We start from the raw sequence: 16942 nt of genomic DNA, 5'->3' as shown, positions 1-16942 counted from the left end.
AAGTGGGCACAAGATATAGGACACAACATATACTGTAAATGGAAGACTGGGGAAAATTATTGGAAGTGAATTTAAAACGTACTGGCTGTATACTGTTAAAAGAGAATTCTAAGAAAACGATGTAGAGATGGTATATTACACCTGTAAAAATGGCAAAAAAGTGTTGGAAGTGTAAAGAAAAAGAAGGCACGTTTTTCCATATGTGGTGGAATTGCAAAATAATTAAAAGTTATGGGGAAATGATTTGTAATGAAATGAAAATAATGTTTAAGATAACTTTTGTTAAACTGCCAGAAGCTTTTTTTTACTAGGCGTTTCAGGTTAAGAATTGCCAAAAGAGCAGAAAAAGCTCTTTATGTAATAAACAACGGTGGCTAGGATATTGCTGTCCCAAAGACGGAAAAGTGAAGAAAGACCTACGAAAGAAGAATGGCACAAAAAACTGATGGAATACCCTGAAATGGCAAAGCTAACTAAAAGGCTTCGAGACAAGGACAACAGACTTTAAGAAAGACTGGGAACCCTTTGCGACACACCTACAAAAACAATCTAAAGAAATGGACTCCGTAGCAAGTTTCGACTAAACACAATTAACAGAATAAATACGGAAAATATGATGATGATGATGCTAAAACGATAAGAGAACAATTATTATTGTAAAAACCTTATAAGTTATAAGCAAGCCAGAGAAGTTAATACGTAAAAAACCCCCACAAAGTTTAGGAAAGTCGTGGTGGAGAGGGAGAAACATAGGAAATGTGTGTGTCCCCTCCCCCCTTTGGATGTGATTGATATTGTGACGATAAAAAATCGTAAAACTCAATAAAAAATCAAACAAAAGCCACAGGCTTAGGCATTTCCCTGAACCCGCTTTCTGAGAAGCAGGCAGACCCAATAGCTGTCCCAGCCAAGTCCGCTGGCCTTTCCTTAGGAAAGGTAATTGGGTTTTGGGTCCGTTTTCCACCCAGATGTCCAAAAAGGATCGGATGGCTACCTCGTCCACAGCCTCACCACCATCTTGTCTGTTGGGGGCGAGCGGGCGGATTTTCAAGCTGCGACGCCCTCGCTGGTGGGTCCTTTGGAAGGTCCCTGCTTCTGGTCTGTCCTCCTGGAGTCTGCTCGAGCCTCGTGCCCCGCCGCGGCTATGTGCTGTCCTTCAGTTGGACGCTGGCGTCCTCGTCCTCTTCAGTCGTGTCACAGCTGATGTTCTGGGCCGTGATGATGACTATGCTTCCGAGAATGACCCCCGCCCCCATGATGTCAAAGGGGGTGACGGCTTCGCGCAGGACGTAATACTGGACCGCCAGCGTCACCACCACCTCGGAGTGCAGCACGGCGCACACCAGGGCCGGGTGCGCCTTGGTGACGGCGTAGCTGGCACACAGGAAGGAGACCAACGCCAGAAAGCTGATGGCCGCCACGCAAGTCCAGGTCAGGGGGTCCAGGGGCATGACGGGCTGCTGGAGGAGGAACATGGCCGGCGAGCACACCAGGCTTCCCACCACGCCGAAGAGGAAGGCCACCGTCACCAGCTTGGCCGGGAAGTCCAGGGCCCGGAAGATGACCAGCCCGAGCGCCAGCGCCATCCCTCCGAGGCAGGCCAGGGCATAGCCGAAGGTGTCGTATAGCTGCGTGCTCTTGTCGAGGTCCAGGAGGTCGGGCACCACCATGATGATCAGGCCCAGGGTGCTGCCCACCAGCCCGAACCAGTCGTAGCCCGTCAAGCGGCCGTTCTCGATGCACAGCGCCAGCAGGACGGAGCAGATGGTCGACGAGCCCTTGCGGACGGTGGCGGCATTCCCGCTGGGCACCACCATGAAGGAGCTGTAGGCGCAGCCGATTGAGATGACGTTGATGGAGGCGTGCAGGAGTGTCCGCTGGCGGGCCTCCCGCGGCCCGAAGCAAGGAGCCTTCTGGCAACGCAGGTAGCACGCAAAGAGGAGGTGCAGGATGCAGCGGAAGAGGAGGATCTCCAGCGAAGGGATGCCTGAGGCCTCGTTGGCCATTCGGGTGAACGGCGCCACGAAGCCGGCCGGGACGCCGCCCCCCAGCAGTGCCACCAGAAGGCCCTTCATGCTTTCTGACAGGCGGTAGCGGTTCCAAAGCGGGCGTCGTGGCGGGGGCGGCGGGGAGCAGGGCGGGGGAGAGAACCGCAGCAGGTCGGCCACGGTCCAGGCCGCTCGGTCGGGGGGCCCCGGGCGAGGTGCCATGGGCAGGAGTGCCAAGGGATTGCTGGGAGCCAGCAGGTACCTGCAGGAGAGGGCGGGGAAAACAAAGGGAGGTTGCAAGTGAGTTAATGCATCTGTCTGAGTGGCATACCTCTAAGGCAGTGTTTCCCAACCTTGGGCCTCCAGCTGTTTTTGAACTACAATTCCCATCATCCCTGACCACTGGTCTTGCTAGCTAGGGATGATGGGAGTTGTAGTCCAAAAACAGCTGGAGGCCCAAGGTTGGGAAACACTGCTCTAACGCCGTCTTTTATCCACCTGCCTGGTTTCTAAACAAGCCCGCCTCGGGGGAGTGTTGTGAAGCCGGAAATAAGTTGCAAGTAAGTAAGGGACGCGGGTGGCGCTGTGGGTTAAACTGCAGAGCCTAGGACTTGCGGATCAGAAGGTCGGTGGTTCGAATCCCTGCGACGGGGTGAGCTCCCGTTGCTCAGTCCCTGCTCCTGCCAACCTAGCAGTTCGAAGGCACATCAAAGTGCAAGTAGATCAATAGGTACCGCTCAGGCGGGAAGGTAAACGGCGTTTCCGTGCGCTGTTCTGGTTCACTAGAAGCGGTTTAGTCCTCCTGGCCACATGACCCGGAAGCTGTACGCCGGCTCCTTTGGCCAATAAAGCGAGATGAGCACTGCAACCCCAGAGTCAGCCACGACTGGACCTAATGGTCAGGAGTCCTTTTACCTTTAAGGAAATACTGGGGTTGTTTTAAGTGATAAATTATTTCCCAAGCCTCAATTTAGGGTTTTAAGCCAGATTCCCCAACTTGTAGTCTGATGAATATCCAAACCTGCCTGCTTGTCTACTCAGATGGGCAGTGAGTCTCAGAAATGGAGTCTTAGTTAACCAAGCAGTAGCGTAGCTATGGGGATGAGCACAAAATTTCCAAAGGAAAAAAGAGAAAATAGTAATAATACCTAAAAAATAGCATGCTCTCCCCCTCACACAGAAAATCTCCCAATGTTTGTGCGGGCAGAACGAGGAGTGGATTTGGGCGACAGTCGGATGCGAGGACGCCCTCTGCATGAGCTTTTGATAGATACCCACTCCCAAACAATCCCTCCTCCTGTTCCCAGCTGTGCCCAATGCTCACAGGTGCTGCGGCTGCCACTTGTGTAGGTCGCAGAGCTATTGCCCCTTGGTTGCAGCCTATTGGCAGGCAGTGCTGAGGATCCTTGCCTTGCCCCGGGCCCAGGCAACCCACGCTATGCCACTGGAACCGAATGTGAAATTAAAAAAATTTATGTAGTAGTAAGGAGAGTTGGGTGAGCTCCCATTGCTCGGTTCCAGCTCCTGCCAAGCTACCAGTTCGAAAGCACGTCAAAGTGCAAGTAGATAAATAGGTACCACTCCGGCGGGAAGGTAAACGGCGTTTCCGTGCGCTGCTCTGGTTTGCCAGAAGTGGCTTAGTCCTCCTGGCCACATGACCCGGAAGCTGTACGCCGGCTCCCTCAGCCAATAAAGCGAGATGAGCGCCGCAACCCCAGAGTCGGCCATGACTGGACCTAATGGTCAGGGGTCCCTTTACCTTTAAGGACAGCTGAGAGGACCGTTTTCAAATGTTAAGAGCATAAGAACGGCCTTCTGGGTCAAGCCGATGACCCATTCAGTCCCGTATCCTGTTCCCACAGTGGCTATGCTGTGAGAAACCCGCAATCAGGATTCGAACGCAGGACTGCTCTGCCCCCCTGCGTTTACCAACAGCTGGCATTCAGAAGCACGGCTGCCTTCAGTTGTGGAGACAGAGCACAGGCACTGTTGCTAGTAGCTCCCCAAAATAGCCTTGCTCCTCCAGGAACTTGCCCATTCCTCTTCTGATGGATGGCCATCACTGCCTACTGTGGCAGGAGTTCCACAGTTTAACTGCAACCTGCCAGGGTTTTGGGCATAGGTGGTGGATTCTGCAGCCAGTTCCCCAATACTGTGCCTGGACCATTGGACCACCTTCCTCATTTGCTTTCCATGACTTAACCCCCCCCAATTGTCTGCTATCTGCCCTCTTCCTAAAGGTAAAGGGACCTCTGACCATTAGGTCCGGTCGTGGCCGACTCTGGGTTTGCGGCGCTCATCTCGCTTTACTGGCCGAGGGAGCCAGCGTACAGCTTCCGGGTCATGTGGCCAGCATGACTAAGCCGCTTCTGGCGAACCAGAGCAGCGCACGGAAACACCGTTTACCTTCCTGCCGGAGTGGTACCTATTTATCTACTTGCACTTTGACATGCTTTCGAACTGCTAGGTTGGCAGGAGCAGGGACCAAGCAACAGGAGCTCACCCCGTCACGGGGATTCGAACCGCCGACCTTCTGATCGGCAAGCCCTAGGCTCTGTGATTTTACCCACAGCACCACCCACGTCCTGCCCTCTTCCTAGTTTCCCCTTATAACCTGTTTTTGTTCTTAATACAGTTTTCTTTATTCATTCCATTTACATAGCACCTTATCTCAAAGTGGGGTGCATCCTTCTCATCCCCACTTTATCACAACAGCAATTTCAGATTCATAGAATTGTAGAGTTGGAAGGGACCCCACGAGTCATTTAGCTGAACCCGGGCCACATTGTGACGTACGTTAGACTGAAAGACGGGAGGCAGGCCCCGCGGTCACCCACTGAGTTTCACAGCCAAGAGGGGTTCGAACCATAGCTGTCAACTTACAGATTTGAAAATAAGGGACCAGCAGCCTCGAAAATAAGGGATCGGCAGCCAAAATAAGGGATTTTCCAGGCACAGGTATGTTCGACTTGTGAGCCCCTCCGAGCCAAAGGCAGAAAGCCCAGCCTGCAGCCAAACGAAGCCTCAAGCGGTGGTTCCCACAGCGCAGCAACCCGGCAAAGGGGATGCAGCAAGGAAAACCACCGTCCCCTCTCCGCTGGGAAGCGCTGAGCAAAGACGAGTCCCCAGGCAAGGCGGCCGATTTGATTGGCACCAGGCCTGCAAGCTCCACCCCCCAGTCGTTCTCAGACTCCTTATTGGGTGAGCAACGCAGCCAAGCAACACAGTTGGAGCCTCCCTCCTCCCTGGCCGGCAGGGAGGGAGGGAGGGAGAGGAGCTGCTTCCTTTGAAACCCGGGAAATTTAAGGGACATCATCAAAAAGGGACAGCAGCGGGACACGGCACTGGGATAAAGGAGTTTCCCGCCAAATAAGGGACGGTCTCCCAAGCCACAGTCCGACACTAACCATTTCGCCACATACCCAGGCGATTCTCTTTGAAATCTACCTTTCCTTTCTGGAGCTCAACTACCTGCCTAATATTCCTGGGTGGGAGCAGTGAGCCAAGGGCAACTCGTGATCTTGGACGGGGCAGGGAATTTCTCATGTAGAAAGCTGCCCAAATTGGACCACAATGGTCCATCCAGCTCAGTGTTGTCCCTGATTTCAGACGGATTTCACCCCCAGCCCTACCTTGACGTGCCGTCCTAGTCTGAACCCGGGGATTTCTACATTCAACGCAGGTAAACCAAAGAATCGGAACTCTTCCTCCATGTTTCCTGGAGTCAGGAGTGGGTGGGTGTGACTATAAGCCACCCCCTTTCTCTCCCACACCGATCTGATCCTACTTCCCTTCCTGCAGTATCTGTCGTCAGGGCGTCTGGGTTCTATGCCTGGGTTCTAGAAGGGTGGGAATCCAGTGCCGCAAAGTGGGGTGGGGTGGGGTGGGGGGAGAGAGTCACCATTTCTGAAGTCCTCTTCCCCCCCCGGGACTCGGGGAGCAGGGGATGGAGAAGAAGAAAGGGCAGGGCTTCTAGAAGGAGCCCTCCCCAACTCTCCCAGCCCCCACCTACCTTCACAGCCACCGTACAAACACGACGCTGCCTCAATCGCCTAGCCTGGCTCCCTTGCCTGGCAGAAATTGTGATGTCATCCTGCCTGTATGCCCCACTATGACATCACACCCTCAGGGCCTCTTCCCCCAGGCTGGATGACACTTGCTAGACACCTGCAAGCGATGAACAGGTCTACCCCAAAGGACGTTATATGGGATGATGGATGAGGGAATGGTTTTTCCCCTCCCCTCCAGGGCTCTGCAACCCAATGCCCTCCAGGTGTTTTTGGAATATAAGGCTGCGCTTGCCGGAGGTGTGGGCCAAAACATCTGCAGAGTGCTAGGCTGGGCGAAGCTGTTGGAGAGGCTCTCTAGCAAGAAACCACCTGAGATCGGAGCAGTTAACAGCCCTGAGTTAATTCACTCCAATTTGTAGGCCTCTGGAATCTGTGCTACTAAGGCCTGGAATATTCAAATGAGGACTAGAGCGCCTTAAAACATGCAGAGCGCCTTTTCAATTATTAATTTAAATTGTCAATTAATCAATTGTTTTTATACTTGCTGTTAGCCGCCCTGAGCCTGGTCTTGGCTGGGGAGTTGTTGTTGTTGTTGTTTAGTTGTTTAGTCGTGTCCGACTCTTCCACTGCCTCCCGCAGTTTGGTCAAACTCATGCTGGTAGCCTTGAGAACACTGTCCCACCATCTCGTCCTCTGTCGTCCCCTTCTCCTTGTGCCCTCCATCTTTCCCAACATCAGGGTCTTTTCCAGGGAGTCTTCTCATGAGGTGGCCAAAGTCTTGGAGCCTCAGCTTCAGGATCTGTCCTTCCAGTGAGCACTCAGGGCTGATTTCCTTCAGAATGGAGAGGTTTGATCTTCTTGCAGTCCATGGGGCTCTCAAGAGTCTCCTCCAGCACCAGAATTCAAAAGCATCCATTCTTCTCCGATCAGCCTTCTTTATGGTCCAGCTCTCACTTCCATGCACCACTACTGGGGAGGGTGGGGTATAAATAATAATAATAATAATAATAATAATAATAATAATAATAATAATATAATTTTGCTCCCCTCTGTTGTTGGCATCTTTCTGTCTCCAGAAAACAATGGAGTGTGCCTTCAGGGGTGAGACCAAACCGCTGCGTTAGCAGAACTGAAGTGAGCTCTTGGGCACAAACCTGGGCAGTCTGTGTGTGGAGGTCCTATGCTACCCAGATGACAAGACCCCCCTGATGTGGTCCAAAGCAGAGCAAGATGTTTGACACCAGCTTGGCTGCAGCGGTTGCCGGAAGGCAACGTACAAGGCCTCATCCAACCATTTTAGGGACTCCGCTCCAGATCTGTGAAGGGCTTAGTCCTGAGACTTTTCTTTTCCCGAAGATCTCCACAAGGCAGAGGATGTTGAGGATCAGAGTTTTCCTTCTGAGGGGGGCTCTCTTCCCAAGCGAGCGAGCCCCACCTGCCCCTCACTTCCCTCTACACCACACGCAGAAACTGCCTTTCTGACCCACGCCTGGTCTCGCCCGCTCCATCACAGCTCGTGTACTGCTGGGATAAGAACAAAACAAGGATGGGAATACATCCATGCTTGAGGGTAGATCATTGTGGTATAGTTGGTTAGAGTGTAGGATCAGGACCTGAGAGACCCGGGTTCAAATCACTTGTGGGTCATGACATCAGTGTCTCTCAGTCTGTCCAACCTACTGTTGTTGTGGGGTTATTAAATGAGGACGGGAGAAACTTCTCCAACACCTTGAGCTTCTTGGATGAAAAAATGTGGGATATATAAATGCAAATAATAATAATAATAATAATAATAATAATAATAATAATAATAGACTTTGACCTCTGAATTTTTGCACTGTGAGGCTGCAGTTTTATACCTGGGGAGAAGCCCCATTGAAGGTTGTGCAGCTGGGGGGCCTTGGGGCAGACCTATTGCCCCTATTAATTTCAGTGTGCCCATCTGAGTAGAACTGGCCCTGGATACAACCCCAAGGGGCCTTATTTGCAGAGGGCTGCCCTAGAGAAGGGGCGGCACCTTCCAGAAATCCGACTTACTTCCGAGAAAGCCCAATTTTACACTCACCCCCGTTTCTTTTCCTTTTTATCCGCATGGCCAGAGGAGAGTTTGTGTCGTCCTGACGCGTGAAGGCGGAAAGGAACTCTGTACATGCTCAGTGGCACCTCCCAGAAAGCCCTACTTGCTTCCCAGAAAGCCCTACTTGCTTCCGAGTAAGCCCCAATTCACAGTATATTTGCCCCCTCTCCCTCTTCTTGTGTTGGCATCCCCGGGAGAGGTTTATGCGTCGTGGTTACGCGAAAAGGCACTCTGCACATGATCGGTGACCCCTTCCAGAAACCTTACCTACTTCCGAGCAAGCCCGGTTTCACAGCATCTCCCGCCCCGCTCTCCCCTTTATTCCGCTGCTATCCCCGGAGTGCGTTGCGCTTACAGGCGCTCTGCACATGATCAGAGGCGCCTCCCTTTGCAGGGACCAACGCGGGGAGAGAGAGAGAGGAGAAAACCAGCTTTACGCGTGATTGGAAAGCGCGTATCTTCTCTTCTCCCACCCCGCACCGCAACCTCCCCAAACCCCGGGATGTAGGCAAGCGCTCCCGACGTGCGCTCTCGCTCGCTGGCTTCTCCTGGGGGGCGTCCCGGGGGCCGGAGGGCTGGCCCGCACCGAGGGCGAAGTTGCGTGCGGCGCCGCTCCGAATCGGCTGAGCCTCTGCGATGATGTCAGAGGGGGAGGCAGCGGCGGCGGCGGCGGGTTGAGCGGAGCGCCGGAGCCAGAGGAGAGCGCGGCGGCGGCGGCGAGCGAGGGGAGCGGCGTCCCGTGCCAAGCAGGCTGCGAGCATGAATGGCGGGGCGAGAAGACTCCATCTTGGGCTGCCTCGCCGCGCCGCTGCAGCAGCAGCAGCAGACACGCAGGTAGGGGGCTCGCCGACCCGACGGGGGGAGCCACCCACCGGAGGCGCCCCGCTCCCGTGCGCTCCCCTCGGGGCGCGCAAAACAAGGGCGAGGCTGCCCGCGGGCGCTTGGAGAGGGCCCCAACCGAGCGCCCTTTTCCAAGGCGGCCTAGTCCCCGGGATCGCCAGCCGGGGTGGGGTTGGGATCGGTAGGGGGTCGTCCCGGGGCCCCGCGGTGTTTGGGGAGGGGGTGTCCAAACGGGGCGCCACTTTTCTCCCCGCGACGCGCGCCCAAGATCGCCGCCGGGGCGCGCCGCCCTCCAGCCAGCTGCGTAATTGCGCATCCGGATCTCCGGAGCTGGGAAGGGGAGGGAGGGGGGTCCGTGCCAGTCCCGGGAAAGAACCGAGGGACACCCCCCCCAAAAAAAACCACACACACCCAGCCACCCAAGAAAGGGAAAGTTTTTCCCTCCTGCCAGGGCGGGGGTTCTAGAACTCTCCAGGCGTTCGGAAAGAGGTCGGCCCGGGGATTTAGGAAAGGGGGTGCGGAGAGCCTGTTTGGCTGGGTGTTATTTTTTTGGGGAGGGGAGGGGCGCAGCGAAAGAGGAGGCGAATCTGCGCATTTAGCATCCTCGCCACGGATTGCATGTTTCGATCTCTCTCTTTTGGAGGGGGCGGGGGGAGTGGACGGGAGACCTTGAAGAGACCCCCTCCCCAAACACCTATTCCGGAAATGACCCCTGGGCGATCCGGGATATTTTTGGGACCCCAGGGTCGAAAAGTCGGGCCTGTGATGGTGGATGATCTGGCTTCCTTAATTTTAATTCTGGAAGCCACCCTGATATAGATACATAGAGAGAGAGAGATGAGGATTCCGCGGCTTTTCTGCAGCCATCCTATACACTGGATCTGGGATCCTAGCGCGCGGAGCTGCGCGCTTGTGCAGGCGAGCCGCGGCGGCTTTGGGCGATTCTCTTTGGGTCCTGGGATCGCGCGAGGCTCACGCACTCCTGTGCTTCTCATGGGTTAACAGAGAGGCGATGGATCTCAGCGGGGGATCCTTTTTTGGAAGTGTTCGGGGCGACCTGGATATTTGGGGTTAGAAAAGGGATCTCCGCTTGCATGTTTTCCATGGCAGCAGAAATACAAAAATATTGGGGAAGGGCGAGTTTTGAAGAGGATCTGTGTTTGGGGATGGGGGTGGGCACCCTAACATGAAGGGCAGCGGGGAAGGGGGGGAGAGGCTGTGAGGGTGACCTCATTAGGAGAAGGGATCCTGTTCAGCTTTCATCTCTTCGCCTGCTCTTCTTCTCCTTGGTTCCCTCTTCCGCAAGGGAACGCTGAGGGTTAACGTGGCCGAAGCTCTGGTTGTTTTCCTGACCTAGTGGCGCTCATCCCATGCCCAAAACAGCGCAGGCTTGGCGCACCTCAGGAGTTTGCCTCTCGCTGATCGCCCACAGTGGGCCGTGGTCCCTGCTTTTGAGGCGCTGAGCACCCTGCCTCACGTACATGCCCATGTGCCGTTTCTCAAACCTGCCCGTCTGGTGCCTCCCGGATGTTTTGGAAGACGGCTCCCACCAGCCCCATCGCTGCCCTCAAACACCCGGAGGGCACCAGGTTGGCAGAGCTTGCCTTAGATCCCTGCGATCCCTACATTGCATGAGGTTGGGCTCGAAGACCCTCAGGGGGGTCCCTTCCGAGCCTACCACTCGATGGAAAAAACCATTGCCCGATAATGGCACGGACTCCTTCCTTCGTAATCTCCTGTTTATTTACCTCCAAAAGACATCTTGCGTGTCTTGTATGTGCGTGTCGCTATCCACTGCCATCCCTCACGACAACCTCGCCACACGCCTGTCAGAGCCTTGTGCGCACCAACAGACCCTTTCTGTTTCCTGTTACCCCCTCTCGCTTCGCCTGCCTTCCTAGTATGTCCCTCAGACCTGTTTTCCCTATATCCTTTTCTCCCTATATCAAAACAAAACAAATTCCTTCCAGTAGCACCTTAAAGACCAACTAAGTCAGTTCTTGGTATGAGCTTTCGTGTGCATGCACACTTCTTCAGATAATTTCTCTCGGTGTCTTAAATCTATCCCACTCCTGCGACGGACACATAAATACGTGCCAAATCCTAAACAGAAACCTCCGAGCCACACAGGACATTTTTCTAGGCCCGAGGCAGAAAATCCACACTGGGTATCACGGCAAACCTAGCTAACACCGTCATCCTACAGTCACGTTACTGATTTATATTCCATCTTTCCTCCAAGGTGGCGTACGCCGTCCCCTCCTTTTTGTCCTCACAACAACCCTGTGAGGTAGGCTAGCCCGAGAGCCGGGAACTGTCCCAAGGTCACCCAGCCTTGCGACTGAGTAGGGAATTGAACCCTGCCGTCTCTAACCACTATACCGCACTGCCTTGTGTGAGGGCCCTGCTGTTTGCAACCGGCTTAGGGCAAGGCTGCCGGCCTGCCGTTCGTTCCTCCTCAGCTGAAAACACAGGACCGTCACTCTTCCGTATGCTGTCATGCCCTCCTCAGCCGGGGTTGGGGAAAATACTTCACATTTTTGGTGGCCGATCTCAGCTTTCAGCGGGAAGTAAAGTGGGAAGGAAAATCAGGGTCACATCCAGATTCCTTTTAGCGGCGCCGTTATGAAACCCTGAGGCTGGGGATTTTCCCCCTCCCGAACTGGCTTTAATAACCCCATATCCCTTAGGCCATCGTTGCAACCTCATTTCCACACACACACGAACACATCTTGCACGCAAGCTTACACACAAACACACAAAATTCTCAGATCTTCTCTCTGCCACCGAACACACCCTCTCGACACGCCCCCCTGCCCTCATTCTCATATGTTTATTTCTCTTGTTTATTCCTTTTTTCCACCCCGCCTTTCCTTCCAAAAGAGACGCGGGTGGCGCTGTGGGTTAAACCACAGAGCCTAGGACTTGCCGATCAGAAGGTCAGCAGTTCAAATCCCTGCGACAGGGTGAGCTCCCGTTGCTTGGTCCCAGCTCCTGCCAACCTAGCAGTTCCAAAGCACGTCAAAGTGCAAGTAGATAAATAGGCACCACTCCGACGGGAAGGTAAACGGCATTTCCGTGCACTGCTCTGGTTCGCCAGAAGTGGCTTAGTCCTGCTGGCCACATGACCCGGAAGCTGTACGCTGGCTCCCTCAGCCAATAAAGCAAGATGAGCGCTGCAACCCCAGAGTCGGCCATGACTGGACCTACTGGTCAGGGGTCCCATTTTCCTTCCAAGGAGCTCAAGCGCATGGTCCTTCACCTCTCCAGTTTATTCTCACAACACCCCTGCAAGGTAGGGTAGGCTGAGAGAGGCAGCGGTTGGCCCCAAGGTCACTTCGTGGCTGTGGGTGGCCGGGGGGGGGGGGAGGATTTGAACCCATGCCTCTTAGCCCGACACTCTATAACCCAGCCTTCCTCAACCTTGGCCCTCCAGATATTTTTGGCCTACAACTCTCATGATCCCTAGGCAGCAGGCCCAGTGGTCAGGGATGATGGGAATTGTAGTCCCAAAACATTTGGAGGGCCGAGGCTGAGGAAGCCTGCTCTAACCACTGCACCGCACTGTTTGTAAGCATCGTCCTCACCCGCATTCCCCTCTCCTGCCGCAATCCCTTAATGCTCTTCTCTGCCCCTGTTTGATGCCCCCTGCCTGCACCCCTCACTTAACGCTTTCCCCTCTCACGACCTGGCCGCCTCTTTCGCACCCGGGGCTCCACATAGGTGGAGAGCGAGGGGCTGTCAAACGCACGGGCGCATGAGGTGACACGTATGAGGATGCGTGTTCCCTCTTGATCCCGTAAGATCAGCCCTGCGCGCATGGGAGAACGTGGCTGTGAGCGGATGTCTGAACTGAGCGCATAGCCCAGAGGCTTGTTTTGTTTTGTGGGTGCGCAGAGCTCTCTAGTGCGCACATGCTTACGAACGGAACGACGGGGTGCATTTCTCTCCGCTGATGCACAGTGTGAATCTGGGTGTCCCGAATGCCGTTGTGAGAAATGCCTGGGGGGGGGTCTTGAGATACCGTGTGGGGTTCTACGTGATCTGAGCGTGTCGGGCGGTGAGGAAACAACACAAAAATGGCACCGTCCCTTGAGGCAGTGCCCAGCTTCTGTGTTTGTCTGTGAGCTTTTGAAGGGTCTGCAATGCAACGGGGGAAGATTGCGTGCAAATCTACACCCACCCCCCATTTTAAAAAAAGCACTTCGGGTTAGCTTCTTATCGGCAAAGGGTAGAAAACAGCTGCTTGCTTTCCTTCGGTCGAAGGGACTGGTTTTTAAGACGCATGTTGTTGAGAATTTTTTTGGGGGGGAAGCGTGTGGCCCCTGCAACCCTGCTCCTGGCCCGAGTGCGGCCCACTCCCCAAAGGACTACAGGGCTGGCGCAGGCCAAGCGGCGAGGAAAGGTTTGCCAAAGCCAGGCAGCTTGGCCGTGAAGCTGGCTGGGTGACCTTGGGCCCGTCCCTTGCGCTCAGGCCAGCCTGCCTCTCAGGGTCGTGGCGAGGATGTCACGGCGAAGAGCTGTCCGTGCCAGCTTGAGCTCTTTGAAGGAAAGGTGGGATCTATAGGCAATGGATCGTAGATTTCCAGAGTTAGAAGGGACCCTCCAAGGGTCATCTAGACCAACCCGCTGCAATGCAGGACAGTTTGGCCCAATGTGGGTCTCGAACCCACAATCTTGAGATTAAGTGTCTTGTGCTGAACCGACTGAGCTATCCCAGGACAGAAAATAAACAAACATGACGCAGCCCCTTTTCAGCCCGTCGGGTTCAATGCGTTTTGGACCTTTTAACATTAGAAAAAACAAAACAATCCTTTTAAAACAGGAAAAAGTATGCTTTAAAAATAATGAACCGCGCTATAATTCTCATGAAAATGTTGCTGAACCAGACGGATATGCAGGTGAGGTAAGTCACTATTCTCGCTCTTCCCCGCCTGCCCCCATTTTGCAGGTGGGAGGACTGAGGACTGAGAGAGAAGGGTTGGCCTCTGAGTTCACGGAAGAGGTGAGATTTGAACCCAGAACCTGCTGATCGTAGCTCAGTCGGTCACTTAGCCGCTACACCGGGGAAAGGATAATAATAATAATTTATTATTTATATCCCGCCCATCTGGCTGAGTTTCCCCAGCCACTCTGGGCAGCTTCCAATCAAGTGTTAAAAACAATACAGCATTCAATACTAAAAACTTCCCTAAACAAGGCTGCCTTCAGATGTCTTTTAAAGAGAAGATAGCTGCTTATTTCCTTCACATCTGAAGGGAGGGCGTTCCACAGGGCGGGCGCCACCACCGAGAAGGCCCTCTGTCTGGTTCCCTGTAACCTCACTTCTTGCAGTGAGGGAACCTCCAGAAGGCCCTCAAAGCTGGCCTCAGTGTCCGGGCTGAACGATGGGGGTGGAGACGCTCCTTCAGGTATACTGGACCGAGGCCATTTATGGCTTTAAAGGTCAGCACCAACACTTTTAATTGTGCTTGGAAACATCCTGGGAGCCCATGTAGGTCTTTCAAGACCAGTGTTATGTGGTCTTGGCGGCCCCCCCAGTCCCCAGTCTAGCTGCCGCATTCTGGATTAGTTGCAGTTTCGGGTCACCTTCAAAGGTAGCCCCACATAGAGCGCATTGCAGTAGTCCAAGCGAGAGATAACCCGAGCATGCGCTACTCTGGCAAGACAGTCTGCAGACAGGGAGGGTCTCATCCTGCGTACCAGATGGAGCTGGCAGACAGCTGCCCTGGATACAGAACTGACCTGCGCCTCCATGGACAGCTGCAAGTCCAGAATGACTCCCAGGCTGCGCACCTGGTCCTTCAGGGGCACAGTTACCCCATTCAGGACCAGGGAGTCCCCCACACCTGCCCGCCCCCTGTCCCCCCAAAACAGTACTTCTGTCTTGTCAGGATTCAACCTCAAAGTGTTTTTAACACTTGATTGGAAGCCGCCCAGAGTGGCTGGGGAAGCTCAGCCAGATGGGCGGGGTATAAAGGCTGGGTGCCAAGCAAACTGGCCTGGCGAGGGGCGTGGCCTGGAGAAAAGGGGTGTGGCCTGGGAGCGTTTCGTGGGCCACATAGGAGGAATTGGAGGGCCGCATTGCTCTCTCATTTCCACATATTATCCGTTTTAACGCCAGTATTTTGGAGCAAAACAAGGCCTAAGCCCAGAATAGGAAACCAGGGAATGTTACCAGTGTGTGTGTGAATATTTTGTAGGGAGAATAGACCGGGTGCCACAAGATTTGCCCGTGGTTTCCATTTTACACGGAGGGGCCCTTGGGTGGCCGCCTGGCAGCCATCTTGTCCCGCTGCCAGCCCTGGCGGAGGGCATTTCCAGGGGACACTGGGGCCGGGCTGGGCTATGTTTTCCCTGGAGGGCTTCCAGCCTCCTTCTGATCTCCATTGTTAGGCTGGCTTCTTGTTGTTTTTCTCCTCGGCCGTCGGTTTCATGCTGCCTCGCTGCTGCGTGAAGCTGGCCGGCCTCCCCCTTCCTTGCTTGTTTGCTTGCTAGCTAGCAGAAACACGCTCTGCCTCTCTCTCCGAAAAGGTCATTCTTCCAGGCACAGCGTCCCAGCCGGGGTGTGTGTGTGTTTTCCAGGCCTTCGCTCAAAACCAAAACCTTGCATGACGGGCCCCTAAGACAGGGGTCAGCAACCTTTTTCAGCCAGGGGCCGGTCCACCACCCCTCAGACCTTGTGGGGGGCAGGACTACGGTATATTTTTTGGGGGAGGAAATGAGCACATTCCTATGCCCCACAAATAACCCAGAGATGCATTTTTAATAAAAGGACACATTCTACTCGTGTAAAAACACCAGGCAGGCCCCACAAATAACCCAGAGATGCGTTTTAAATAAAAGCACACATTCTAGCCTGGAGAAGAGGAGGTTAAGGGGTGATAGGATAGCCGTGTTCAAATATATAAAAGGATGTCACATAGAGGAGGGAGAAAGGTTGTTTTCTGCTGCTCCAGGGAAGCGGACACGGAGCAATGGTTCCAAACTACAAGAAAGAAGATTCCACCTAAACATTAGGAAGAACTTCCTGACAGTAAGAGCTGTTTGACAGTGGAATTTGCTGCCCAGGAGTGTGGTGGAGTCTCCTTCTTTGGAGGTCTTTAAGCAGAGGCTTGACAACCATATGTCAGGAGTGCTCTGATGGTGTTTCCTGCTTGGCAGGGGGTTGGACTCGATGGCCCTTGGGGTCTCTTCCAACTCTGCGATTCTATGATTCTACTCATTTAAAAACATCAGGCAGGCCCCACAAATAACCCAGAGATGCATTTTAAATAAAAGCACACATTCTACTCATGTAAAATCACCAGGCAGGCCTCACAAATAACCCAGAGATGCATTTTAAATAAAAGCACACATTCTATTCATGTCGAAACACCAGGCAGGTCCAGCTTCACAGGATTATAAATCATCTAGCCCAGGGGTCAGCAACCTTTTTCATCAGGGGGCCGATCCACCGTCCCTCAGTCCTTGTGGGGGGCCGGACTATATTTTGGGGAAAAAATATGAACGAATTCCTATGCCCCACAAGTAACCCAGAGATGCATTTTTAATAAAAGGACACATTCTACTCATGTCGAAACACGCTGATTCCCCGACCGTCCGTGGGCCAGATTGAGAAGGCGATTGGGCCAGATCCCCGGGCCTTAGGTTGCCTTAGGTTGCCTACCCATGGCCTATGTCTAGGACATGGAACACAACTTTAAAGGTGGGGGTTAAGAGGATTTGATGCAGATAAGGCATTCCTGAACCGTCCTCCGTGGTCCTGAATCTACGTGCTTCTGAATTTGAGCACCTATTCCCAGAGTCGCTGCAGGGTTGGAATTAGGGGTCCAGCGGGGTCATCCAGTCCAGCCCCCCTGAAATGCAAGATCGTTCCCTCCTCGGGGATATGCCGCTCTTCCACACGCACACCCTGGTTACTCTTAAAAAATTATTTTAAAGGCTTTGGGTTTCACACACACACACACACCCCCTTCCTGTCATCCGTGTTGTTGTTTTTCGAGTAGAGAGCTGGGAGGTTTTGG

The 16942-nt window shown here is 53.8% G+C and overlaps 2 protein-coding genes across 9 annotated transcripts in view; one reads left to right on the top strand and one right to left on the bottom strand.

The window, feature by feature from the left end:
- Positions 1 to 771: 771 nt before the first annotated feature.
- Positions 772 to 12047, bottom strand: SLC35G6 (solute carrier family 35 member G6). Of its 8 annotated transcripts, XM_081835739.1 has the most exons (3): positions 10943 to 12047; positions 10664 to 10851; positions 772 to 2250 (listed from the first exon to the last, which is right to left on the bottom strand). In XM_081835739.1, the coding sequence occupies exons 2-3, from the start codon at positions 10714 to 10716 to the stop codon at positions 1143 to 1145; spliced, it is 1161 nt and encodes a 386-aa protein (XP_081691865.1). In that variant the 5' UTR covers positions 10717 to 10851; positions 10943 to 12047; the 3' UTR covers positions 772 to 1142. The 8 variants fall into 8 exon arrangements, with proteins under 8 accessions (XP_081691865.1, XP_081691866.1, XP_081691869.1 ...); XM_081835740.1 differs by lacking the exons at positions 10664 to 10851; positions 10943 to 12047 and adding an exon at positions 10145 to 10255; XM_081835743.1 differs by lacking the exons at positions 10664 to 10851; positions 10943 to 12047 and adding an exon at positions 8662 to 8705.
- ZBTB4 (zinc finger and BTB domain containing 4) overlaps positions 8756 to 16942 on the top strand; it is a 30758-nt gene continuing 22571 nt past the window's right edge. The window contains exon 1 of the mRNA XM_081835608.1: positions 8756 to 8909. The gene's annotated coding sequence lies outside the window, so the exon portion shown is untranslated. The remainder of the gene's footprint in view (positions 8910 to 16942) is intronic.

This window comes from Podarcis erhardii (assembly GCF_964252035.2).
Source record: "Podarcis erhardii genome assembly, chromosome: 13".
In the NCBI taxonomy this organism is placed as follows: domain Eukaryota; kingdom Metazoa; phylum Chordata; class Lepidosauria; order Squamata; family Lacertidae; genus Podarcis; species Podarcis erhardii.
The sequence above is the reverse complement of the archived record's forward strand: the minus strand, read 5'-3'. Positions and strand labels throughout refer to the sequence as shown.

Coding starts and splice junctions, on each gene's coding strand:
- SLC35G6 (XM_081835738.1), bottom strand. CDS start 6,733: ATGTTGGGAAAGATGGAGGGCACAAGGAGAAGGGGACGACAGAGGACG. Junction 2,251..6,539: donor CTCAGGGCGGCTAACAGCAA/GTATAAAAACAA, acceptor CCTCTCCTGCAG/GTACCTGCTGGCTCCCAGCA.